We start from the raw sequence: 26858 nt of genomic DNA on the forward strand, positions 1-26858 counted from the left end.
CGACACTTCCTGCGTGATTGGAGTTTGGCTTATGTCTTAAATCATCCATTGTTTCACGGCTAATTGTGACAATTTCTACATGCACGCGACGCAATAAAAGATATTTCCCAAATCACTTGTGTCATTCAATCGCATTCAACTCCAAATGCTACAGAAAACAGCTCGACAGACTTATATTTCAGCCAGTAAATGTAATTCATCACTGTCGGGAAGAAGTCACCCATCATTTCATACAAATAGGCTAATATCAGCCTATTCCCTTCAAAATAAAACTTGCAATTTTACATTTCATTTTCACCTTCAAAACAGCCAACACAAGACAGGAAATCAACTTTATAATCCTATGATATCCTCGTCCCAGAACACAAGTTTCAACCAACAGCCAGCATTAAACAGACAAGTTGGACTTAAAACTATTGCTGACTAAATTGGCAAACTCAGCGACAATGGCCCTACATTGTAATAATAAGACAAGAGCTTATTTAAAAACATTTGCCATTGAAAACAGCTATGAAGAGGGTCGAAATGAGCATAACACAATAAAAGCCCAGAAAAAAATGACAGATATAAAACAGAAAAAAGAACAAAACCTCAATCAGGCTGAAAATGGCCTTTAAATGTAATATTTTCAGCTTTAATTGCTTTGGTGAAACAGCACAGAGAAGGTGAGAACAATGGATCTGGACTAGGTGTTTGTATCTCTTTGTATCTGCTGTGTGAGCACACAAAATTAGGTGAGCTAGTGACATGAGGCATAATCATTTTCTTTGAGCGGGGTTAGTGACCAATTTATTCTTACCTTAGGCTGGGCGCGACGGGGAAAGGCAACCTTAGGATCAATCTGGAAATGAGAAAAGAAGAGCAGAAGTGTTGTTCAAGGAATTGCTGGATATCTTAAGGGTGAAAAAGCACTGAACAGGTGTCCACAAAGGGCCCCAGAGTGCAACCAATCACACGGTCACATTCTGAATCCTCTATGGTCAGGAATAAATATTTGTAATTTAATATACTAAAAGTTTATATTTCTTATGTTTGTATGTGAGCCATAAAAGATTGACACAAGCTATATCTTTAGCTTGTGGTGATACACACAGTCTGCTTTTGGAATTTGAGAAGCACTTTCCAAAACCAGAATGCTGCATTCAAGAGCTGTCAAAGTTAATTACAAATGGAGTGCACATGAATGAACCTACACATCAGTGATAGGAACACAGAAAGGAGGGTTTTTTTGTTGTTGTTTTTTTTTCCATAAGAAAATTATTCTACCACATTGTTTTGTCAAATATGACATATTTCCCCCTCTTTCCCACAATCTGGTCAAGTTTAGAATAAGATTTCTCTCAGAAAAGGCACTACGTTGTTCTGGGTAGCTTCATATCCACTCAGTCATGTTGCAGACAACGTAAACAAGTAAAAACACTGCAAACAGTACTTAAATGTTGTAGTCTATAACCTCATTCAAATACTGAATCAATTCCTAATCCAGTGTGTTCTTAGTGACCAGTTCATTTGTAAACTGCCATTTAATGCACTATGCAGTAAAATAACTTTATTAGTCAGTGCATTAATCCCTACTGTATAACAGCTTATCACTTCAATTTACTGTTGGCCCACCGTCTAACCTGGTTCCTTATAAATTATACAATTATACAACATATTTGCCCAATAACAGGTTTGATTTCGAGTGAGGATTGTCACCGGGCAGACCAAAGTATTAGACGAGGGCTGGCCAAGATCTCTGCCCTCGTTACTTACTGCTGCAAATTATCCACAACTGATGGAGCCCCAATGACACTTTCTAGGCACAACCTCCATTGCATTGGAAAATGTACTTTAGGAAACCACGTATTAATTCCTGCAAATTACGGTGCGACTTCAGACCAAAATACTGGTCCTAACAAATTATCTGTTGGTGCTGCATCCCTGATATACATCACAAACAAGCCTCACTGGTTTTAAAAAAAAAAAAAAAAAAAAAAAAAGAAAAGTGTGGAAGCGAGCCACACCAATGTTCTGCCGGCCATGGCCACAGCAGAGACTCGCTTTTATTTTAGGCAGGAATCGCTGATTGAATATGACAGGAAGAAAATGAGAGTCTGAGGCCGGTGACGCCTCCAGATATTGCCAAATAACCGAGAGGATGCGTCAGATCAGCCTGTTTCTCCATCTTGTGCTTGTTATCTCATTAGCTTCATTTTCCTCATTAATTTCACTGGTATGTGGGTATGTGGTGGTGGCGGGCGGGGTTGTCTTAAAAAGTGACAAGGAACTGTCTCAAAACAGCAATGTCATCCTAAAATGTCCTTGACTGGATGCCACTGAATTTAACAAAAAAAAAACCTTTCTCTAAAAAAATTTTTTTAAAAGTGCTTTACAGAGAACCTTTTTCTTTACGTTTCTACACATTATACTGAAATATTTACAATCAGTGTAACAATTCTATGCATGTGTGAAAGTTACTCCTTCAGCACAGATGGATTTATTTAAGAAAACGATATCTCATCGTGCCATGGGAGACAATGAAATGGAAACATAGAAAGAAAACACACCATCTGCACAGATCAATTAAGCCATTGAGACTGACTACGTTTTAATCTGTTTGAAGGGAAACCGTGATGTGCAATGTCACTGTCATCTTTCCTGTCAGTCTCACTTATTACTGTTATCGTTCTAAATCAGGTCAAAATGAGAAATGAATTCAATAACACCTGGGCACGGTAACCCTGCTTTGTAATGAATTTCATTTAAAGATTTGTTTTAGCACTTAGCCCCAGGCATAACCAATTCAAACTCAATTATTTCGTGCACCCTATTTGAGCAAAGACAACACATTATGCTCTGAATACCAACGTCCTACACTTCGTAATGTATCTTACTTTTTAAAGCTTAGACAAAACATATCAAACCCCATTTCATCACACTGCATAAGCTAATTGTTTTGCTGTCCTGCTGAGAATTTCTGTTCTCTATGAGGATTTCTGTTTTCCAAATGAGAACATTTGGTAGTTTTCTGTCAGTTTAAAATATTACGAGTAGCAAGAAGAAACAATTACATGCACAGAATTATGTTAAACTGATAGTGCAGATTGTTTAAATCACACTCTGAGCAATGCAGCCAAATTAGGCAACGAGGACTTACTAACCAATCCTTCTGAGAAACGCTGTAGCAGCTCCTTTTTAGGTCACGACTTATGATGAATAACTCCTTTGAGAAATTTGAAATTATGGAGAGGAGATGTAGCAATTGTTTCTCTTTGCTTTACCTATTAAGTGCATGCAATTTTTCTTTCATGTAGAAGGAGCCTTCGTACTTATGGCCAAGAGCTAAAACATGCATTATCCTTTGCACGGGATAACCCTACCACTAAACCAGAGATTATGATGTCTCAGTTTCACCTGATACTTCCTTCCTGAAACATTTTTGTTATGTAACACACACATACCATCAGGTTTGGGATCAGTCAACTAGACCCGCGTTGTGCACTTGTTTCAGCAAGTTCACATGCAGTACTTGCAAATGTCATTTCACCCAGTTCTGCTTTCATCTCGCAATGCTTTTTACCCTAAACATTTTTTAACCAATTCTAAAAATGCCTCTTAGTGATTTGCCATGTGTATTAGATAGATTTACGTTGGTCTATGTTGTTAAAAAGGAACAAACTTTTCTTAAAGGTCCTATGTGTTACACTTTCCCTGTGCTTTATTGAAGTCTTGATACCCATAAGAAGATATGTTTTATATCTCCTCTTATCAGATTCCTTGCGGGGCTTTACGAAGAACAGGCTAGTTTGTGTCTGTCTCTTTAAGGCAGATTGATATCAGTGACCCTCTCTTCTGATTGTTTGACTCATTTCTGAGTGACACACGACCAGGCCATAAACATTAGTCTGGTAGCTTGCTAGCTGCCAGTGAAATGACCGCTGTGTTTTCTTCCATATAAAAGGTTGGACAGTGGACACGAGTGTCAGCTTATGACATCACAAGCTTACAAAGGTCAAAATGACAACGTTGCCTAATGTAGACCGTCTACATTTCTTCTGTGGACTGAGCCTTTTGGCACATTCACAGTAGTTATAGAGCACCTAGACCCTATAATAATAATAATAATAATAATAATAATAATAATAATAATAATAATAATTAAAGAGAAAAATCTGGATTTATATAATATAGGACCTTTAAAAAGGAAGGGAAAACACACTTCGCTATTGTGCTACTGCTTTCACTTTAATTAAAAAAAATGTCCACAACACCATCTGACAAGTTTAGGCATAAGTCTGTAATTAAAACATGCTCCTGAATGTATTAAGCATCATAAATTGAAGACAAATTACTGTAGTTTAGCAAGTTAGACATCTAATTCAGTTGTAGCTGTATTAACGTAATAGCAGTAAAAATATTTTATTAATCACCACCACCCCCTTCCTCAAATTTCATCATGGAAAAGTCAGAGGCAGGACTAACAGCATGTAGATATTTACAAATTGAACTTGAAGTCTCTGACCACAATAGAATGAGCGAAGGACACATTGGGCTTGAAGGTAAGGGCAAAAATAGCATTATTATTGACAGCATAACTGTAACCGAAGGTGTAATGTGTTCAAATGTAAAGTGATCATGATCGAAATACATCACTGACAAGCACCACCAATGAGTTGACCTATTTTTATCTGTATGAGCCACAACATAACCGAAATTTTAAACTCAAGCTACGTTCATTAGGTTACATGTGTAAACCTAATTTACATACAATGGCAATCCATTTTTTTGGTGAGAAAAGAAAATGGAACCTGCCTTTGTTGTCTACAGCCGTCTGTAGGATGTCCTTTTTGCTATTGATTCAATTACTGCAGCCATCTCATGGTAGCGGTACCTGTTATGTACAATTGACTGGCTAGCACTAATGTGATGTCATTTTCAAAGAGCCCGGCAATTACAGTGCGTGTGCCTTTTGCAATGTGGGCATCCGAGATAGATCTTAACCGTGCAGTCTACACGGTTCAGTTCTCGAGGAGCACGACTAGTGACATGCTAAAGATGCACTTAAGTATCTGGCAGAGCTGCAGTCGAGCAGCGAGCCTGTGAAACACTTTGCTTAGCTTATAGACTTTACGTCATCCTAACAAGACTTGTTCAAAATTACGTTCTGATCCACCTTTGTTACACGATGCAACGAGATCTCACAAAGAGCAAAATTGGATTTCCTTAAGACATCATACGACCTGATATGTCAACGTAATAAATGAGAACAGACCAAAAGGAATTCCCCAACCCCGCCCCCCCATCTTCTTTATCTTCCACAGCCTTTTACTACAGGGTCTCCGAGGGCCCCCTCTGCGTGCGACTGTGGGAGATCAGGGCAGAGAAACAGCATATATCTTAAGTTCACATCTTACAAAAAGGATTTCGTATATTAATGCAGCTCCTGGGTAAACTCTTCTTCTCTCTTAAGACATATCTACACTAGCATGATGATGTGGTGTTTAAGCGAAAAGGAAAAAGCCTTATCAAAGCTTGCAGCTTCTTCCAATACAAGTGTGGGAGCAGGTTCACAGGTGTGCGTGTGTGATAGCGACGGAATAGACAAGAAATTACTACATAAATGTTTCATATCTGTGCTGTCAATCGGCTGTGGAGTAACACCTCAAAAAGGCAGTTTGTTATGATCCTAAAATGGGTAATGAGAATAATAACAGTGTCATGCTCAACAAGCAAATTGGCTATATATTTTTTATTATTAAAAAACATGCAAACCTATTATGAATATGAGCCTGATTCACTGGTATTACATTACTGCCTTGACAAACATCTGATGATCTGTATGTGCTGACGAGAGGCCAATACAGCATGAACTAATAACGCCTTCAGCCGTAATTAACTGCAGAAGACGGAGCACCTGCTATACTTAGGAGCAAGTCAGTTTAGCTCACTGATTTGACTTTACTTCCAAATCCTATCTGATGGATAAGGTTCAGATTTGTCCAGCACAGCTGCTCGTTCGTGCCCTTTTTGCCTGCTTTCCTTTAAAAACATCTGAACTGAGAGTATAGTGTGACTTGGGGTCATTCAATAAAGGCTGGAATTACCCAGGCCCATTAAATATATGTAAATCTTGCAAGAAAAAAAAATAGACACTGTAAGGTTTTACAGGTTGCAATCAGCTCAAATTGGAAACAGGTTTGTTGCAACTACAATAGATGGCATCACATCGTCATCTTTTGCATACATATATAACCTTTTGTAGCTCCACCTGGCCCAGATAAATATTTTATCAACTTGCTCTACATCCAAAACAAGAAAAAGCACAGACTCGGCATCAATCGACTGCCTTATAAAACTCTCAAATGTTACTTCTAAAATGCAAAGTCATGTACTCTGATCTCCCCTGTCCATGCCGGCCTGCTCCGAAACATTTTCGGGAACAGATGCTGTGAGTTGCACATTTCTAAACTGAAGACAGCATCATGAAAAATGGTAAATATGTTCTGAATTAGAAGCATGTGTGTTTTTAAGCCCCCAGGCTGTGCTTCCCCATATGTCTCATTCACATTCATCTCAATCTTAGCGTTTTCATAACCGGACAAACGGCAAAGAAAAAAAAAAAGAAGAGGAAGAAGACCGTGACAGAGTGCCTCTCTTCCATCTTTGCCCAACCTGGTATTTTGATGGTAACATTGATTTGTATGGCTCCTTTAACTGCAGCTCAAATTTAGATCCATAGTGATACGTATCTTTGTAATCAAAGTAGAAAATGCCTCTTTTGCATTTGCTTTTTAACTGATATTAATTCAAACTAGTTACATTAGTATCTATGCGTTTTTGTTAGAATACAAAGGCTACACTGTTTTAATGTCAAACAAAATGAGAATTTCTTTTTTTTAATTAGCTACAGGGCTAGTTATCGAACTTTAATACGTCCATCACACATAACTTCTGAAACGTTTAAATCTCCCTGGCTTCAGAGAGCTACAGAGTTTGTCATGCACAGCCTCTATTCGGTAAATTGTAGCATTTCACAATCGCTTCCATGTGAGACGTTAATGGTATATCAGTAACTTGTAGCGTCTTGCAGTAGCTTGCCTGTGAGGCGTTCAAGGGACATCCGTTAATTTTAGTAATAGAAAAAACCCTGGGTTACACACTCCCCCTCTAAACTGCATGAAAACTAAAGGTTGGAATGTAAAATATAATAAAATATTTGTTTTGCTCAAATGGATTTCATAATATTGGTATTGAAAAAAAGTAGCGTTTAGGTACTGGTATCGACGTCAAAGAATCGGTATGCTATTATTGACATTTTTGAACGATACCCAGCCCGAATTAGATTTGATCTCGAATTGACACTTTTATTGTGCAGCCAATATGAGTCAACTTGTTCTCAGTCGCGACTTCTCAGCCACTCACTTCTTTCAAGGTTACTAGGGACAGACAAACTGGTAAGGATTTACTTAAGCACAGCAAAAGTGGGAGACTTATATCAAACCCACATCTGCAAACACATCAAGAACCATCCATATTTGCTGGAGCAGTTCATTTTTTTCCCCATTGCTGCTGAGCAACTTTATAAAGATATAATACATCCGGATGTAATGCAATCTTGATAGTGTGAATGTTAAGATATACAAAAGCGCAGTAGCTAGAGTCCAGTGACTAATGGTGAGGAAGACAACACAGACAGCTGCCTTAGATTTGTAATCTTCTATTGCATACTGACTTATAACAGCACATTAACAGCTGGGAAAAATCAAAATCTGCACGGACTTGAGTCAACAGGATGTTTGGGATGTCAATCACCGTCAAACACGGACGATTACAAAAATGTCCAGCAAAAATAAAAACACTGCTACACTTCCAAAGCTACTGATTCAAATTATTATTATAGGACTATTAGTATCATAAATATATTTCAGATGTCAGGGTATGATGACAAAATACATGGCCATGGAAAACCGCTTCATTAACAGCAGGGGTGCAAAGCTAACTTAGTTTAGCGTCTTAATAAATACAGACTGTGTAAAAGTCATCATCCAAAATGATTTTCAAATGGTCATTAAAAACAACTTATTCCAGGGAGCCTGGTGGCTTAGGGGCTTAAGACACTGACCATGTAATCAAAACAATGCCTGATCGAGTCGGGCAAGGTCTCTCTGCTCATTTCCTGTTAGCTCTCTACTGTATACTATCCAACAAAAGGAAATATTTGGATAACGCTTCACTTCCAAAACATATTGATTTTTAGGGGAATGAAATACCTGACAGATGAGTTGTCAGTTTGGTCCAGACAGATGTGCAACAAGTTGACATAAGTTCGCTGTGGCAGTGCACTCGGGCCACAATTCAGAGGCAATGATGATTTGATGTCAGACCTTCAAATGTCAATGTTCAGTTCCCAGGGTAAGGTACTGTCAAATCTGAAACGTATGACATAAGTCTGCCAAATATGACCTACAGCCTACAATAAGTGTGATATACAGCCACTGTTTGTGTCTATATATATCTGTAGGTGAAGCTGTATCTTTTCATACCGACATAAGCAAAGCTGGTCCACAATCACAAAATGGTAATTTTACTGACACTGCATGCCACTAAATCATCAGCATCAGAAGAGCCTTAAGAAAACCCTTTTTCTTTTTTTTTTTTTAAACTCCATTATTATGCAAAAGAAAAAGGCCAACAATAATTTGATAATGGCATTACATGTAAGCTACAAGCAAAAGACTGGTAACTATCAAGGACCTTTTTCATGAGGGAGAAAACACAATTTTGCATCGTAAATTAGAAGCAGCTGTATTAGCACAGACTCTGGTATTAGCAGGTCATCAAGGTAATCCAGTGAATATTTTAACAGAATAATTAACGAGGAATTTAACCGCTTCCTGCAAGCACTGCTCTCAAACTGCCTTTGGGCAATGCAAAGAAGCAAACCTGTGCTCTGTTCATTGAGCATCAGTAAGAGACTGGAAGTGTACAGGCCTACTCTCAGGTGGAAGTATATTTTCATGTGGAGCCCCCCCCCCCCCCCCCCCCCCCCCACGCACCCACCCCCGACCTTTGCTGTAAATACATATGCTGTCAAGCTGTCACACAGCTGTTCATTCAAAATGTCAAACTTGAAGTTATCAAACTGCTCTAGATTCTGCATCAAAGTATGTTTGTATTGTTACCCCTTCCAGCAGCCCCTTAAAGTGCTTCTATGGATTCCTCCATCTATAGATGTTTGCAACGTTTTGTAAGGCTGTCGGATTTACTTAAGGGCCATTTGGCTGCTCTAAACCTTGCATTTAATCTATTATCACTAATTGATGGCGCCCTTATTCATATAACACACTAATAGAGATGAAGACTTCACATATAAAATGTATACAAAGGAAAACTAAAGTTTAAGAGACATACTGACGTGCTTTAAACTGGAAAAAGCAAACAGGAAGTATCTGATGGGATGGGGAGAAAACAACCATATGCTGACCATTTTTTGCTCCATAAGCATCTTTTGACTTTATCAGTAATTTTGTAAAGGTATGCATCTTTTTATTTTTTTATATAAAAGGTAAATTACAAATTTTTAGACCAGCAGAAATACTAAACCCATAAACCCCTTTGGAAAGGTAAAGCCTCCATCACTGAGCTGTTCTGAAAAGTGGCCAGAAAGCTCATAGCTCTCTAATAAAAAAAAATAAAAAAAGAGCGAAAGAAAATGAGAGCAGCCACATTACTACGAACCTCACAGTTATATAAAGTAAATTCTGCTGCCTAACAAACAGCAAGTTTCTCAGCTCTGTGCCAATCACACTTGGGCTCAGTCTCTCTCAGTGGACAACCAATCTTGCATTTACATTACATTCCATATCCTACACAGATTTGGAGATATCAGTATGCTTATTATACACTGCCACCTGAAGTAAAATCTATTTATCTTTCAAAATCCTTGAAAATATTCCTCTGTATAGAGTTTGCGTCGGCCGAGGTAGCGCGCACACACACAGACTATATTTCCTCAACAAGAACTATTCCATTACAGAAACTATGCCGGCATATCTGGATATTACCAAAGAGAAATCCCAGACAAAATATCATTTCAGCTGAGCCCTATCTAATCCATCGCTCCAAACATATCTCAAAAAATGACTAGCATCTTTAATTATTCATCTACTGACAAATTTCCAAAACGCAAGTAGACTCCAACAATAGCTCCAAGTTTTGTCATGAATGAGCGTGTGAGTGTGGGTCAATTGCCTTATTTAAGTACATCAGTCAGCTCTGTCAAACCAAAACACGCATTTGTAATCGTAAATATTTGACACAGCACATCTCGAGGGATTTCTAGCACACTGCTACATTATAATTATCATAAATTAGAGTAACCAGTTAGTTTGAACAACAACTTGGTTGATTAAAAAAAAATTGTATGAATTTGGCTGTAATTTGCAAACAAATACAGAACTCCGTTTTTGGCATCAAGGCAATATTTCTGTTGTCGTTTCAAACCTATTCATTTTATTTTTTCTCACTTAGAGTGAGCGCATCACGCGCGACACAGACCGATATCTGCTGGGTCAAACGGTAACGAGGCAGCAGTCCTGAGACAGCACGCCTTGAGATATGTGCACACAGCACATGTGGCTGCAGCAAAGAGGGGGGCGTGTCAGCCCCCATTCGGCCGGAGAAGTAAGAGTGAACGCGTATAATATTCATCCCGGAGTTGTGTTTTATTGCCGGGCTCACGTCGAACGGACCATCATGCATTTAGCCCTTGTGTGTGACCTTGATCGACAGAGCCTGCTAACCTAAGAGGTGTTTCCCCACGGGGCCTCGGGCAGTGGAAAAAGTCACAGTTGGCAGCATAGTGAAAACATAAAACATTGGTATCTTATATAAGTGTAGATAAAATTAACTCACCGTCTTTGAGTCTAATTCATGGTGTTGTTGAGCTAAGACTTTATCTACACTGGCAGCATCTGTAAACGTAACAAACCCAAATCCTCTGCAAAACAAAGACACACAGACAAAAACAACAACAATGTTAAAATGCATACATCCAACAATACAAAAAAATACATTTTCTTTCTTGCAAACACAAAATTATGACAAATATTTCTGCTTTGCAACAATAATCTGCAGCACAGTAGACATAATTTTCCTATGACCTTATTATTGTCACAATATTGCTTTGTAAATACATTTATAATCCAGATTATGGACGTCCTGTGGCAGATATGAAAGCGAAACTGAGGACGTCGCTCATCATTCTTTGGTCTGTTCCAATACGAGACGACACTACACCAACATTGTGGTGCAGTCACAAAGTCAATGTCAAATTGCATTCGGCCGCAGCTTTACAGCAGTGAGCATTTAAGCTTATCTGGCTTGCTGTGAAACCACACGCAGGCGCGCGCGCGCACCCAGCCAGGGACACACACGCGCGAACACATGGGCGCGCGGACACACAAACACACATACACGCTGGATTAGCACTAAACACGGTCAAAGTAAGCGATATCGTCATGTGCAGCGGGAAGGAAAAGTAGAAAAGCCCTGTATTTACCTTGAGCGTTTTGTCGTGGGGTCTCTCATCACCATACATTCTCTTATTTCTCCGAATTTACTAAAATAGTCTCTAAGGCTGTCTGTGAACAGAGAAAATATGTCGGGTCATTGGACAGAAACATATGGGGCATGCTGTTGTCACTGCATTTCAAAAACAACCCCGCGATGCGCATAGGGGTCGAATAGAGGACTTCAGATGGACGGAGATCAAAAATAACATCGTGCGCACACACTGGGTGAGATATCCCATACAGTACACACTGCTGCACAGTGCACATTCGCACATACACCGCCAGCAGCCACAACGAGCACTCAGTCACAGCGACAAAACAACAAGAAAATACTGGATACGGCGTAAAAGAGAATAACAGTCTCACCTGGTGAGGTTTGCCAGCTGAGGCCACCGATAAACATTTTACTGTAAGGGGAAAACACAACAGAAGTGAGTCCAGATGTCAGTTCGGCCATTTTGACGACTAACTACTTCTAAAAGCGACCTTAAAGGATAAAGGAAGACTATGAAAACACATTCGCGCTTAATATACTCTGTCTCCATAAAAAGGGGGAGGCCACTCTCGCTACAAAAAGCTGAGGTCTTTAAAACTGCATATGGAAACAGACCCGTGCACGGTTTTAAGTGCGTACTGTGGGGACGAATCCGGCACGGCAGTCGAAGTCCTCTCCAAGATGTTGTAACATGAAAAAAAAAAAATCGTGGCTTGGCATTCAATTTAGAAAGATTCTTACCCCGGGTCATGTTGTGAATCATTTAGGCTTCCGGATGTGGCTTGACTCCCGTCTCCTTCCATATCTATTCCAAAACTATAGGCTGGGACTACAGTAACAGTGACAGACACACACAGATACGGCAGGAGATATGCAAAGCCCCGCTATGAGAATATTACTGAGCCGGGAATGAAAGCGTCACACGTGGGATCAGCTCAGCCCCCTGCTCCCTCCTCCCTCTCTCAGCATGCTCTACCTTGGCCCACAGGGGGCGGAGCCTGCCTCTGTCACCTAACCAATCCAATTGACGTCAATTCAGACAATCTGCAAACCAATCCTCCGATTTGTCATTTAATTAAGCAATAAGCCACTAGAGGTGAAAGTGGCTTATTGCTCTTCCAAACCGTGGACGCATACCATGAGAAATGTTCGTTTTAATCAATACTGTTTACAAATGATCGTGCAACTGAAAACTGAGCCCATCAAAAGCAACACTGGAATATATGTATTTAATTTTTTTTTTTTTTTTTTGTATTAATAACAATTACTAATTCTTCTTCCGCCATACAATGTAGTCCCCCAGAAAGAAGCAACAAAAAACAACAAAAAAATGGGGTAATTCCCATTTTCATGTTAATATTTAAATTGCCCTCATTGTTATGACTCACAAGTGTTTATTGGGAAATAATCAGAGTTTAATTCAGCTGCTTACAGTGTGAAGCTAAGTGTAAAACAGGTATTGTGCAGCACCACTAAACTGGCATCTTGTCTATAATTGAACAATAATTGAATACTAACAGCTGAAAACAAGCTATTATTGAATGTTTTATGCAAAGAAGTACTGTGTAGTTGTTGTTTTTTATGCTGCGCTAAAAATATCAGTGAAGGATTATAAATTGTATATTTTATCAATAAGAGCTAAGTAAAAGGTGATTTTTGGTTCATATATTAAGATGAGTCTCAGCAGGTGCACATGTAATGGGCCAATTTTAAACATGAGCCATAAAATCCTGCAGCAGCAATTTATTATCAATGTTATAAGGTTGAATTATAGCATGCTGCACTAAGATTTTTTTTTTACATACAGCACAGAATACAGAGGATCAGATTTTAAATGCACTCAACAGTGTCCAATATTAGGCGGTGCATTGGGTTGATTATTGAAGACAGTCCCCCAAGTCGTAAAAGCTGTGTTCTAGCAGTGTCCATGTGTCCCCGAGCAAGCTCCTTTAATCCCCGTAGCTGACCCCGGGGTCGCACCTTTCACTTCATTTTAATAGCCAACAAAGAATTTTCCCATAGGGATCAATAAAGTGTGGTTTCCATACATACAGTGCTTTAATTATGGATATTTTAATGCAGATGACCTGTAATGAGCTGCCAGCCCTTCCCTGTGCACAATGTATATAGAGAGAAGCTGGCTCTGCCCCACCCGTGACCTTGAAGAAGAAGTAGGGTCAAAAAAAATTAAGAATAAATGAATATATAGGACATTTGCAGTGAGAGAAAAATATGTCATGATCTGCATTAATTGCGCGGCATGCTATGTATAGAATGCAATAAAAAAATACATGGGCAAATGCTGTTTAAATGATGTATGATACATTTGTCTGCTTCCATACCAGATAGCAGCTCACACAAGTCAAACAACAAATATTACAAAAATACAGTTATTAATCTCCAAATGAGAAGATGTCTCAAGCTCTGGATGAGACATGACGAGTGATCCTGTTTCATTATTCAGAGCCAGTGAAGTTTTTTTTTTTTTTTTTTTGAATAGGCCTGTCTGTGACTGTTCAGGGTTCCACTACAGGGAATTTCTTATCTGGCCAGGCAGCATGTTTTTGAAACAATGACTTAGATAAAACCCAAATAACAACACTTTTGTCAGTTGAACAGCTAGAAGTCTGTCATTAGTTAGGGGACTCTCCACGTTGCAGCTGTCTGTATCTTTGCACGAAGCAAATGGCGGCAATTCCTAGTAGCACAGGAGTGTCAAAGAAAATGGAAATATGACTCCTGGCGTGAAAGACTATTAGTTATTATACCTTCTTTGCGCTGTTTGTTCTGTCCCATGCCATTTGATGATGCATTTATGATTACTTTGCTGTTGTCAAATGCATTCCAGCATCCCACAGTATATATAGTTGTAATATCAATGCAAGACAATCCCATCCACTCATGCAGCTGTACTGAAAGACAGAAGTGCGGGGAGGTTATAAATTGATGTGGAATGAGTGCTCTGAGAAACAACAGGCTTTAAAACCCATCGCAAGGTGTGCAAAAAAAAAAAAAAGAAAGAGTGGATTTAACACATGAGGAGCAACTTCTGTTTTATGCTCAAATAAAAAGCACTGGAGGCCCAGGTTTTCACGGTGCAATCGTGAATTATTCTGTTTTGTGAACATGGGTATTATTGCCTTTCTATTCACCGTTGTTACACCGTGAAGAGAGGCAAGTTAAATGTGACAGAAAAGGAACGGGCGGGTGTGACGTCTTACAATATCTCATCAGGGGTTGCGAAACAGACTTTGAAGCCAAAACAACCTGATGCCAAAACAGACGTTCCCTCTTCAATTTCTGGAGCTAAACTCCTTCAGATTCCAGCCAGAATCTTTCATATCTTATGAATAGCAGGAGTTCGGGGTTTGGGTATCCAGATCTTTTTTTAAACACTGACTGAAGAAGAAGCATGTATAGATTTTTAAATTGAGCAGTGTTCTCCTTTAATCTGTGCAGCAACCACTGCCTGATGAAAGTGCCTAAAATGTTTATGCCTCTTTAAGCAACTTTGCTCTGACAGCTATGCTTTTGGAGCAGCTGAGCATTTAGTACAGAGCAAGGAAGAAATGCAGGGGGTTGTTATATTTTACAACAAGTGATGCAGAGCGCACAATTATATGTTGATTACTTGGACGTAGTTTTGATTAATGAGGGGGACAAAGAATTTCAAGGCATGTTTTTGTATCCTGCAATGCTTTGAACTCATCATTTGCTTCAGAGTGAAGGGAAATGCAAAGGTTTCTGAATTCATACAGTTGTATTAGTGTGACTATAGCCTGTATTCATTTCTGAAAGATGAAGCGCTTCTCAATAGAGAGGAAATTGAGCATGCGAAAAAAAAAAGCTTGTAACTAACCGAGCCTTTGCATGAAAACTGGAGGATTTGGGGATTGAGAGAGAAGTAAACTTGATTGTGTGTGAAAGAGCTGAGGGGAAAAAGAAAGTGAGAGAAGCAACAGACTCACTGGCAGTGTTATGAGATGCCGTTTTGAGACGAGGCATCCTGTTTCCTGTCGCGGTAATCGTTTTACGCCCTCCGAATCTTCACTTGACCTTGGAGAAATTGTTCTTGGATCACGTGTAACACCGTCCTCCGCACGGATTCCAACATGTAATCTGTACATGAAGCACAATTTCCTCTTTTAAACTTACAAGGTTTGAAGACATAAACACAAGCGTTGATAGATGTGGTGTAATACTGATGTGATTTTACATTTTTTTTAACCTAATTTGCATGAATATAACAGACGCCCTGGCTCACCACATATTTTCGGCATGCAGTCCTGTGTGAGAGAGCTCAGAGGAAATACCTTCCTTCACTTCCATGAATTTGTCATGGCTCTCATCCAGACACTCTTGAGATGTTGTTAATTTTATCCTTTGGATTTTGTGAATGATTTCATATTGATCACTGTGGACCGAGTGATCTCTGCTTCTCTCAGAAGGGCCTATTACAATGAAAATCAGAATCCCAAGGAGAGCTGTGGAGAAGGCTGCAGATGTGAACAAATTGTCTCCCTCTAGTGTCCTCTCCTCTCGACTCCTTCTTTGCCAAGCTAAAGCACCTCTCAGGCTGCAGGGAGAGGGCCAGACTGGAACATGCATAATTGACAGGCCTATTTCAGGAATTAGCCACCCACCAAACTGCAGACTACCTGCTCTTTCATCTTGCCTGGAATAATTTAGCAGTTTACCTATTTTGGCCGACTAGGATTGACGAAAGGTACATGTATTAATTTAATAAATAAATAAAATGTCTGTTCTCATCATTCATTTGTATGTTTCCTCCAGGGTGGTTGTGTATGAACCATGTCAACTGATCGTGATTTGTGCCGATTGCTGGGACTGTGTGTGTGTCTTTGTTACCACACAGAGAAACTGTTTGAAGTCTGATCAGTGGGAAGGATGTTCTGATGATGACTGATTTCTCTGCCCCTATTATGCCTTCTGTAACCACACAGACGAGTTAATTAAGCTGTGCCAGAGGCTACGCACAAGCATTCCAGGTAGTGGGCCACAGTGATATCTACAAATCCACATTATATAAGAGAAAAAAGGAATTTGAATATTGACTTAGAAATATTTATGCAAAAGACTCCCTATTAAGAGCTCAAAAGCACCTCAAGGTACAACAAAATAGTTTGTAGTTATCTACCCCTGAGGACCACAGATTCTTACTCAATATTACAATATTACATAGAATATTACAAAAACTCCCAGTAATTCAAACTGTAGTGGTGAAATGTAACAAAGCACATCTACTCAAGTATTGTACTTAACTACAAATTTGATGTATTTTACTGTACTTTAGTATTTCCATTAATAGTAAATGTATATTTGTACTTCACTAAATCTCAGTGGAAAATATTGTATTATTTACTCTACTACATTTGACAATTTAAGATACCTTTCATTCTCTTAATGTCAAATCAATCAAAAATCATTTATCTCCAAATTTGGTAATTTTGAATTTAAATTCATCTGATAAACAGAAACATTTGATGTTTCTTTATGGTTTGAGAAAAAAAAAATCACCTTCTTATTAAGCACAATAAACTATTTTAAAATCCTTTCAAATTAACTGGAAAATGTTTTTCTGAGCTTGTTGTTACATACTTAACAAAACAAAGACGTAATATAATGCATTACTGTAGATTAAACTAACCAACAGTAGCCTACATGAAGTCATTAAAATAAGCACAAAAAGGCACATTAATGCAGCAGCAATATTAATCCCATACGTCATATATAATAGTAAAAGACTGACAGGGAGCATTTACTGCATAGTGTACTTTGTCTTTTGATACTTTGACTACATTTTTCTGATAGTACTTAAATACTTTTACTTGAGTAAGTCTTGAATACAGTAGTGTAGTATTTTGACAGTGTGTCTGTACTGGCTTAGTACTTTTACTTAAGTGAAGCACCTGAATACTTCTTCTACCACTGTTGAAAGTAGAAGTGCACTCGGACAGCACAGACCTCACCCGAGCCAATGGTCCAAGCCTCAATGATGTATAAATCTGCAACCCCAACCATTATCTTTGTATATTTCCTAAACTATTAGACTGATGTCAAAATATGCAAAGCAGAAGCCTCATATACCAGAAGATTACTGGTACCTATGAATGTGGATTGTGATATGGAGACATTGTATTTCTAGACCAGAGCCAATGTTTAGACAGGACTAAACTTTGCTTACATATATTGGATTTTTCACAACTCCGTTCAATTTGTATCTATGCACAACCAAATTGTGACACAAATCACTGCACAAGTTTGGAAATGCTAAACCTCGGGCACAGGGCACGAGAGTGAAGGAGAGGAAGAGGGACAACATTGCCAACTGCTAACTAACCAGCTACTTAAGCTGGTTGACCTCAGCAGGTGAGCATTCAATTGGCAAGATGTTTAACAACGCACGGGGCTTGAGCAGAGTATAAGTGTGTTAGTACATCGAAAGTGGCTGATGTACAGAGCGAGATTTAAAGCTGGTGAGCTTAAGATAAACCCATGAACAGCACAGTGCAGCGTGGAAACTTCAAAAAGTGCAATGATATGCTTACCGTGACGTAATGTGACGCACAGGGATTAACGTGTATGACATTTAGTAAGTCAAATGCCCTGTATCACAATGTTAATACAATGTGGGACATTTAAATGAACGTCAAACAAGGGCTATTAAGCAATTCACGGACACATACACTTCCTGGTTTCATATAGGCCTACAGAAACAGCCGTATAATCAGCTGACGGGTTTGACAGTCCCGCACTGCTCAGCATCTGGGCAGAGCATGCGCACCAAGAGACTTCCGCTGGTCGAGCAAATGTTCCATATGTTCATTTAAATGGGACTAAAATAATTAGGCCGTGACTTTCTTTCCAAAAAGGAGTTTTCTCCCGGGAGTTGTGATGCAAAACATTTTATGTTCTGTATTAGTAGCTACTATGGGACACTATACGTGTTTTTGTAATTACTCTCACCGGCAGGTGGAGACAAAAGTTCTGCACTGTAGTTTTGGTTAAGGTGAAAAATTATCTGTTATATTATCCGAATCCGCTCCTAATGGCTTCCTCCTTGGCCAATGCTACACCCTCTCACCATTTGTTGTGAAAATCAGGCTAATAGTTTTTTTTCTGCAATCATTCGAACAAACAAACAAATAAACAAACAACTGACACCGAAACAGAAAATCTAACACAGATTTTGCAGAATTAACTGCATATTTTTCTGTTTTAACAGTGCAGCCCAAGCAAAAAAAAAAAAATCTGCATTTTTGACCTGAATAGCCAACACTTGCATAAAGGGCTCTTTTAGACCAATCGGGCCCTAACACAAGTGGATGATGACGACATCATTTACCTGCTCCACTGGGCTGCGAGATAAGCTCATGCCCCTGCTGCTCCTTGGAATGTTCTGGCTGCTGTTTGTATGAGAGCTGTGTGTTACAGATGATGACGAATGGCATTAAAGCCCCGCGAGGAGCCATCCTATCACCTGTACACCCGGCAGAGGGGAGAAAGATGCGCATGTTGGCCTTTCACGGATCTTTGTCAAGACAAAGGAGATGTTGCACCTCTTCACAAATTCATCTTTTTTTAAGCTTGTGATTCACAAAATCTGCTTTTATTTCTTTTATCTATCAAACATTGAAGCACATATTTTCACTCATACGTGTGTTCAACTCCATTTGTCCTTGCTAACTATTTCCAGCCTGAAGGATTCTTAAATCCAGTTCACTTTTTTTTAAGTTTATTTATGAGTGCAAATGCAATGCCTGAGACATTTTTTATTTTTTTATTTTTAAAAAAATCTTTCACAGGCTAAGAACGGTAAGCAAGCCTCTCTGGACAACCAGCTAAGTGGTGCTTTCTGTCCTCTGGCTTATTATTTGTTTTCAACCAGCCTTTTCTCTCTTGTTTCTTTTTTACATTCTTTTTTCCCTAACTGGCTGCCACCATATATTCTCTCAGTTGCCAACCACTTCCTATTCTGCAACCACTGACCTTAACACTGACCTTGCCTTGTCTGTGCCATTGAGATGAGAGCAAGAGATACCATATCCCCAGCTTCCCCCCACCACGCTGCAGGGTTGAATTTTGCCTGTCTCATCAGTCTTCCGGCTGCCGGAGTATGCCTTGTTATTTCTTCCAGATTCCTACACATTTCTCTTTTTAGCTGATCAGTGCCCCGACTGGAAAACATTGCTCTTGGCTCAAAGAGATGCCGGGCCTTGGCATATAGACCCAAGCTGTCAATACAGATTAGGTTTATCAGATAAACTTTATCTGCAGCATTTGAACGTCCTTTGGTTGGATACCAGCCTAATTCTGGGCTACAATTGATATTGTGACCCGTGCTCTAAGGAGATCGAAATTGGCAGCTATTGTTTAGCCCTAAGCAGGCTGCAGTGGTCTTTTCAAGGTAGGACGCTCTGTTAGCTTTGGTCTGTTAGGATACTCCATGAAAATGGGAGGTACATAAGGTGTCCTGCGGGTTGCTGATTATCCACAGTAATTGTCATAATTTCCGCATCTCGTGTAGGCGAAAGGTTTCCAATGCACTTCGGTGTGATTTGCACACAAACAGCCTGTCTACAGAGTCTGTCTACAGTGAATACATTGATTCAAAATCTTACCATTGCTTGCTTATCAAGTTCTATCATTGCTGAAGGAGGTTGACCAGAGCAAACTCATTTTACAGCTGTTTGTACAGTCTCAAAAGAAAGCGAATTTCTTCCAAGAGGTTCTTGAGAATAGTCTGTCAGGGGGGTGTCCTGATGAAGAACACAATACTTTGAAGAAGAGTCTTCGACTGCAGTGTTTTAGGATCAACATTATTTTCTTTCTCTTCACCACAAGAGGGCACTTAGAGCACATGTAATCAAGAAGAGAACTGATGTCATTTGTGTTCCTATGTCTCTGCCTACATGTATATTTGTAGGTAATGTTCAAAGTCACGAGTTTCTTTTGTTTTTGTTTTTTTTATGAGCGCTGTGTTCGAAATCAAACAAACAACCAGGTTCTCCACCTGCAGTGGTACTGTGGCCTCTCTTACTCAAGGCAAGGACATAATTCTTCACATTGCAGTGGCTGGTTTCTCAACTCCCTGTTTTCTGTACACAGACACATATATTCAGAAAAGAGGTTCATTTCTAAGCTAACTCCCACAGTTAGCTTTGTGGTAAGCCATATGTGAACCTTCAAAAACAGAAAAATATGATCTTTTTCAGAAACAAAAGAAAAAACTAAAATCTCTTTTTACACACTCACAATGATTGCAATGTGTTCTTTTAGCCTTTCTGCATAGTTCAGTCTGAACACAGTGATATGCTGTATAAAGCTGATGGAAAATTAAATGTTCGAGAACACAAGAGGGCAGTACAAAGTACTCCTCGGGTGAGTCTTATTGAGTGTGTCTACAAGGAAAAAGGAAGCTCGCTCACAACAAGCTCAGGTGGTGAGATGAAGAGGGGAAGCATGGCAGCAGTAAATGATGCTAGCCTTCTGCACCTTGTCAGTTATTAGGAGAGGCCAGAGGAGAGATCTGACATTACTTTGTGTTGTCTACAGAGAAAATAATTGGTTAGAAGGCCAGCTCACTTCGCTACTACTTAGAAGAGATGTTTTCAAGTTCCGCAGGAGACTATATATATATATATCACACACCACACACATACACAAGAACATGTGGAAATCAAAATCTCACCGACACTTCATCCTCATTTGGTCTTTTTATGTTCCATAAATGAGGCCTAAGGTAGAAAACGACCTGATAAATACCTCTGCATGCTGGCTGAAGTACAAATAAATATTTTGTATAAGTAACTATTGGTTTTATGAACATGCGAGTAAAAAAAAAAGAAAAAGAAAAGAGAACTGAGGCAAGAGATCAAAGGGCTCAATCTCTTAACCTTGAATAATTCTCATCCTGTATATTGTGCTTTCCTAAATTATTGCACTTTACTATATACTTGCTCATAGCCAAGTACTGTGTAAATACCCATGTGTAGTATTTTGAATTTTCTGTGTCACAATATTCAAATATGTTGTAATCTTGATTTCTGCTCCCTCTCGAGCTGTTCCGGTATGATTCATGGCTTGGCACCGTATCAGATGTTTATGATTCACAGTGTGGGGTGGTAACTGACAGTTACGCCATATTGCTCTCCTAGACTGAACCACAGGGTCACCGGTCACCAGGCTCGCACCTTCCCGTGCCACTCGCTGCCAGGGGACGGCACTGGTCTCTCCGTCACAGATGTTCCTACACGAGAGATTTTCTCACGTCTCTGTCGAGACATTGATGAAGGTCATACAAAGAACATGCACCTCTGGTGCACAGTCTCTGCTCCACAATGTCTTTCTGCATATGGGATTTTTTTTTTTACAGTTTAAAAAAACAAAAGAGTAAAATTGATTGCTCAATGACCAACAGATAAGACTGTGCTTGTTCTGGGCAATTTCCAGGTGTGATTAACTGTGAGGCAAAGTCTGGCTAAGTGCTTTACTGCACAGTGAGAGTTCCCTTAACCCTCGTGTTGTCCTTGGGTCAAAATGACCTGCAGCTGTGTTCAACCAAGTTCTATTTTATTTCTATATTTTTATATTTTTTGGGATCATTGGTCATCATTCTTTAAAGAAACCCTCACAGCCTCCTTGTCACCAATGATCCCAAAAAATATGAAAATAAAATAGAACTTGGTTGAACACAGCTGCGGGTCATTTTGACCCAAGGACAACACGAGGGTTAAAAAAAAAAAAAAAAAAAGACTTCTAAAACATGTGAATAGAATCTGAGGTAGTTATTGTTTGGACTCACGGGAGATACAGTGGAGTTGTCCAGTTCCTTCATGCAACTATTACAGAACCGAGTGTTGTAGACAGAATCTGGAATTGAGCTGTGTGTTGATTTGCAGTTTGTTTGGTTTCTCCCCTGAGACTTTATCAGTGAGCAGTTTTAAATTGAAACCAACAGTCTTGTAGGGCAGAATGAAAAAAAAAAGAAACAAAAAAAGAAGAATCGTGTGAAGAGAATCAGTTGTGCTAAAATTCAGTCATCAGAAGGTGTAAAGAGCTCACATTTTATTTGACATTGCAGAAATCACTTTAGAGAAGTACCCAACAATAGACCAATTCTCTGGCACTAGTTAATTTTTTTGTTTGTTTGTCAAATGCAGCCCTGCATTTCTTACTATGTTGGCACCTTTTTGATTCCGTATGCAAATGTATCACTAAAATGTCTGCACGCAATCAAGATTTGAATATCTTACCATTTCATGTGAATAAGCTGAAAAAAAGTCTGTGCTTTAATGCTCTGCAGCAACATACCAGTAAGTTAGCATTCCTGGAACGTTCAATCACCATGCAGATAATTTTCACGAGCGTCACTGAATCATGAAGGACACTTAAGTCTGAGATGTGATCAAAATACAGAAGCAGGACTTGGCACTCAGAGTTTGTTAAACATAACGACGCAATGTTGTCCATTTGTTTGCCCTCTGCTCCACAGAGTCTCTGTTGTTTCCATGTCATGGTCAATTTTCATACATCCGGTCCCCAGAAAAGATTGCTTCTCTACAGAGTGGTCAAATTTGTTATGTGAAACAAGCAGGTGTCAAGGGCAATGAATGAAACAGTTAAAACAAGTAAATTAAAACATTGTCTGTCATGTTTTTGAGAGCCGGACCAAAGACAACATGAGTCAAATGTAATGTAGTGAAAAACATGTAAAAATAAAAATGGTACACAATAATTTGTGGGCCATGTGTGAAATGAAAAACACCTTGACCAGCCCTGAAATAGACTGTAGCTGTAGATGAGCACCAGGCATTCAGTTACATAACAAACTGGTACCTGAATGCATAGTGCCATCATGTGCGTAGCTGTATTCATTACAATGTTCGTTCTAAAATCAGTGACATTGAAGGAGAGGCTTGTAAAAAGTCTTATTAGAAAAGTTAATTCATTGTTGTTGTTTTTAACATATAATTATAAAAGTAGCATCAGACCCTAAATGCAGAATAGCTGAGATTGTGAAACACATCATTTAGCCTGTAGTTTGTGTCGTAATTATACTTTTGTGTCAAAGAAAGATGGAAATATTGGAACATAATGGTGCTCTAATGATTAACAGTCTTGTGTATTGTTTGTGCTCGAAATTCAAAGGTGTTAGTGTTTCCCATTTGTCTTTCAGAGGACTTGAGACAGAATCAGAGACAGAAGCCCCAGGCTGTGAAGGAAAGGGAGGACAGAGCAGGTAGTGTGAGTTGGGCTGCTGTTGCTGATGCCGCTAGGAAGGGACTGATTCTTCCTCCTCACACTCCTGGTGCGAAGAGTTGTCGTCTTCTTTGTTTGGATGGAGGGACTCTCTGTGGTAAAGAATCTGTCTGTGGCCAGTGTCAAGTCATCCCTGTTGGATGTTTCAGTAATGAGACTTGTGTCAGCGGTGGGGAGGGAGTGAACGGGTGAGGTTTCCTTTGTGTCAGAGACGAGATGGGAATCAGTGTGCCACATGTGATCTGTGTCAGCTAGGCTTGGAGTTGCAGAAAGGGGATTAATAGTCGGGCGGACGCCTGTGGTTCTGGATGTCAGGGTGGAAAAGCTGATGGGTCTGGCTGTGAAGGTGTGGTGCTGTGTGTTCAGGGTCTCTTTTGGGGTGTGTGGGGTGCTTAGCAGAGCAGAAACAGACAAGTACCACCACCCGGTGACACTGGCCTCAGGAGGCGTGGAGCTCACGTCCTGGGCGCTGGCGGCCAGAGGGGGTAAGTTGTAGGAGGCGAAGTGCCACCCTCCGGTCCTGCTGGGGCGCATCCCTCCGCAGACTGGCTGGGTGTGGCAGGGACACCCCAGGACACGCGCAGCGGTGCGCTGAGTCCAGGAGAGCAGGTAGGTTATGTCGGCGTAAAGGTGGCAGGCCCAAGGATTGTCGCCCAGAGTGATGACTCTAAGTGATGTCATCATGTCCAACACTCCAAAGGGCAGAGTGGACAAGCGGTTAGCATGCAGGTGGAAGTGAGTTAGCCTGGAGAGCCGGTCTAGAGAGCCCGGCAGCACCTTCACAAGCAAGTTGTGGGACAGGTCAATAGTCTCTAGATGTGCAGGCAGGTTGGTGGGCAAAGTCCAGAAGTGATTATGGCTGAGGTTGAGTATGCACAGATTGATCAGTGTATTGTTGATGAAGATGGCCCTCTCCAGCTTGTTATCAGAGAGGTCAAGCGTTCGCAGGTTCCACTGGTAGGCTGTATCATTCTTGTCTAGCAGCTGGATGCGGTTGGAGGCGGCGTAGAGCTGCCAGAGAGAACGAGGCAAGTCCGAGGGCAGCCGGGTCAGCCGGTTGTGAGACAAATCAAGGATACGGAGATGTGTGTACGCGGTGAGCTTACTGTCCAGGTTGTGAAATCGGTTGTGGGACAGGTTGAGGGAGCGCAGGTTGTGCTGCAGGCCATCGGGCAGCTGCCTCACACCCCTCCGGGAGCAGTCGACTTCTCTGTGGCTGCTGCTGCAGGAGCATGCGGAGGGACACACAGCTAGGACACGCAACCCCAGCCACAGCACAAGCACAAGTTCCAGAAGGGCCTCATTAGGAAAAAGCTTTAGCAGCGCATGCCTGCTAAAAGAAAGACAGGGAGACACGAATTTTAGTGTTTGTTGTACACAGCATCCTCTTTAGCACCAGGAGGCACGCTAGGAAAGTAGCAGCGATGCCTGCGGTCTGCTTGGAAAGTGAACACGGGGCACAAACATTTGCTGTCTGTAGGAGAAGCACAGTATCTGCAGAGGGGTGTGCTGAATAAAGCTGGTTTTATCCTTTCCTCCCACATGCACAACACTCTCATACACCTGCATACTGTACATACAGGAAGCCTGCACATCCCCACATTGTTTGCCGGTTCACACACTAACATCACATGCCACACTGACTGCCTAAATTATGCAGTAATATCTTCAGAGACTCTGTAGCAGTATCCTTTCTCTGCACCATTAGTCGAGCACTGAAATGTGCCCTTTTCTTTAACTGATAAACATTTGACCTGGACTGTAAGAGGATATTTCTAGTCTATTGAAGAATATAATTTATCACAAAGGATGAGAAATCCCTGCAGTCATTTTCCCTGGCATCAGTTTGCGTGTTCAGTCATCAGTGGTTGTCAGTGAAGTCGGTCCCTTGCTCTCAGGAGGAGGAGAACTAGCTCAATAGATGGGTTATATTAATGACTCCACAGAGAACTCGTGCATCAGCTGGTCCAAAGGCAGGCAAAGACACAGCCACGAGCTCTGCACTGTTGAAACTGCAGTATTTGCGAGCCAGGGTGTGGCAGAACATGTGTATAATAAAAAATACAAAAAAAGAGTCTATAAATGTGTCCATAACTCACCTTCTCATCTTATCATCCCAGTCACTTTTCTCTGCTCCTCTTTTGCTGTCCGGCCCCTCTTCCCTCTCCTCTCCTCTCCTGCTCGGGATCTCTGGTGAATTTTTTTTTCTTTTTCTATGATTTTCTCCCTTGTTTCCACCTCATACAATTTGACCCCTGCTCCCTTGTCCAGTGCAGTTTTTTTTTTTTATGCTGCTCTTACTGTCTTGTCCTTGTATCCTCTGTGAAAAGCCGGGAGTTTACTATTGCCTCTTATAGATCTTTTGGGTTTGCTCGATCAGGCACTGCAGGCTCTGGATTTACTCTGTGCAGTGGAAGTGAGAGGGGAGGGATGGAGGGATGGGGTGTTGGTGTGTGTGTGTGTGTGGGGGGGGGGGGGGGGGAACTATTAGGAGGGGGTGAGGAGAAATGGAGCGCATAATGGAGGGGTCTCTGCATAAAAGGATTTTTACAAAAGAAACTCCTTAAGTCCCTTTTAAATCTGGCTGCTTCTAGGATTTACCTTCTGCATTTAAAGTGACAATTATTGCTGTGTTTCGAATAACTAGCTGATTTCAGTCCTGTTTGTACTCAAAATAAGATCGACTGTTATCAGTCATCACCTCAGATCTATAGTATCCCCTAACAAGGTAATGATGAGCTGTGATTGGTTGTTTTTTTTCCCTGTGCAAATTTACAGGCTGCCACATAAAGCCTGGAGATTTATTGCAGAGGAGTCTCCTCCACTGCAGCTCCCTACCTGTCATCAGCAATACAAGCAACTCTCTATTTTACACTGCATTGCTGTACTTCTACCACACAATTACTCTGGATCCTGAAGGACAGTTAATCAGGGTTTAAGCTCATTGGAGGTGACAAATTTGACAAAATCATGACGCATCAGAGTAGATCACATTCCTGATTTATGCAACCACAGCAGCTCACAGT

At 40.4% G+C, this 26858-nt stretch overlaps 2 protein-coding genes across 14 annotated transcripts in view; both read right to left on the bottom strand.

Moving 5' to 3' along the window:
• msi2b (musashi RNA-binding protein 2b) overlaps window positions 1-12464 on the bottom strand; it is a 242859-nt gene extending 230395 nt beyond the window's left edge. For 9 of the 12 annotated variants that reach the window (XM_069146803.1, XM_069146798.1, XM_069146801.1 and 6 more), the window contains exons 1-5: window positions 12292-12463; window positions 11922-11962; window positions 11543-11624; window positions 10897-10981; window positions 800-841 (exon numbers count right to left, since the gene is read on the bottom strand). In XM_069146803.1, the coding sequence (XP_069002904.1) occupies window positions 800-841; window positions 10897-10981; window positions 11543-11624; window positions 11922-11962; window positions 12292-12353 (312 nt within the window). In that variant the 5' untranslated portion in view covers window positions 12354-12463. Of the gene's footprint in view, window positions 1-799; window positions 842-10896; window positions 10982-11542; window positions 11625-11921; window positions 11963-12291 lie in introns of all 12 variants that reach the window. The other 3 variants (XM_069146799.1, XM_069146795.1, XM_069146791.1) reach the window with 1 other exon arrangement.
• A 10164-nt stretch (window positions 12465-22628) lies between these two features.
• LOC138196600 (oligodendrocyte-myelin glycoprotein-like) lies at window positions 22629-26231 on the bottom strand. Of its 2 annotated transcripts, none has more exons than XM_069146805.1 (2): window positions 25932-26231; window positions 22629-25162 (listed from the first exon to the last, which is right to left on the bottom strand). In XM_069146805.1, the coding sequence occupies exons 1-2, from the start codon at window positions 25937-25939 to the stop codon at window positions 23746-23748; spliced, it is 1425 nt and encodes a 474-aa protein (XP_069002906.1). In that variant the 5' UTR covers window positions 25940-26231; the 3' UTR covers window positions 22629-23745. The 2 variants fall into 2 exon arrangements, with proteins under 2 accessions (XP_069002906.1, XP_069002905.1); XM_069146804.1 differs by having other exon boundaries at window positions 22629-25165.
• Window positions 26232-26858: the final 627 nt, after the last annotated feature.

The sequence above is a fragment of the Embiotoca jacksoni genome, unplaced genomic scaffold (genome assembly GCF_022577435.1).
Source record: "Embiotoca jacksoni isolate LCO1_2020_lvr unplaced genomic scaffold, fEmbJac1.0.p SCAF_13, whole genome shotgun sequence".
In the NCBI taxonomy this organism is placed as follows: Eukaryota; Metazoa; Chordata; class Actinopteri; family Embiotocidae; genus Embiotoca; species Embiotoca jacksoni.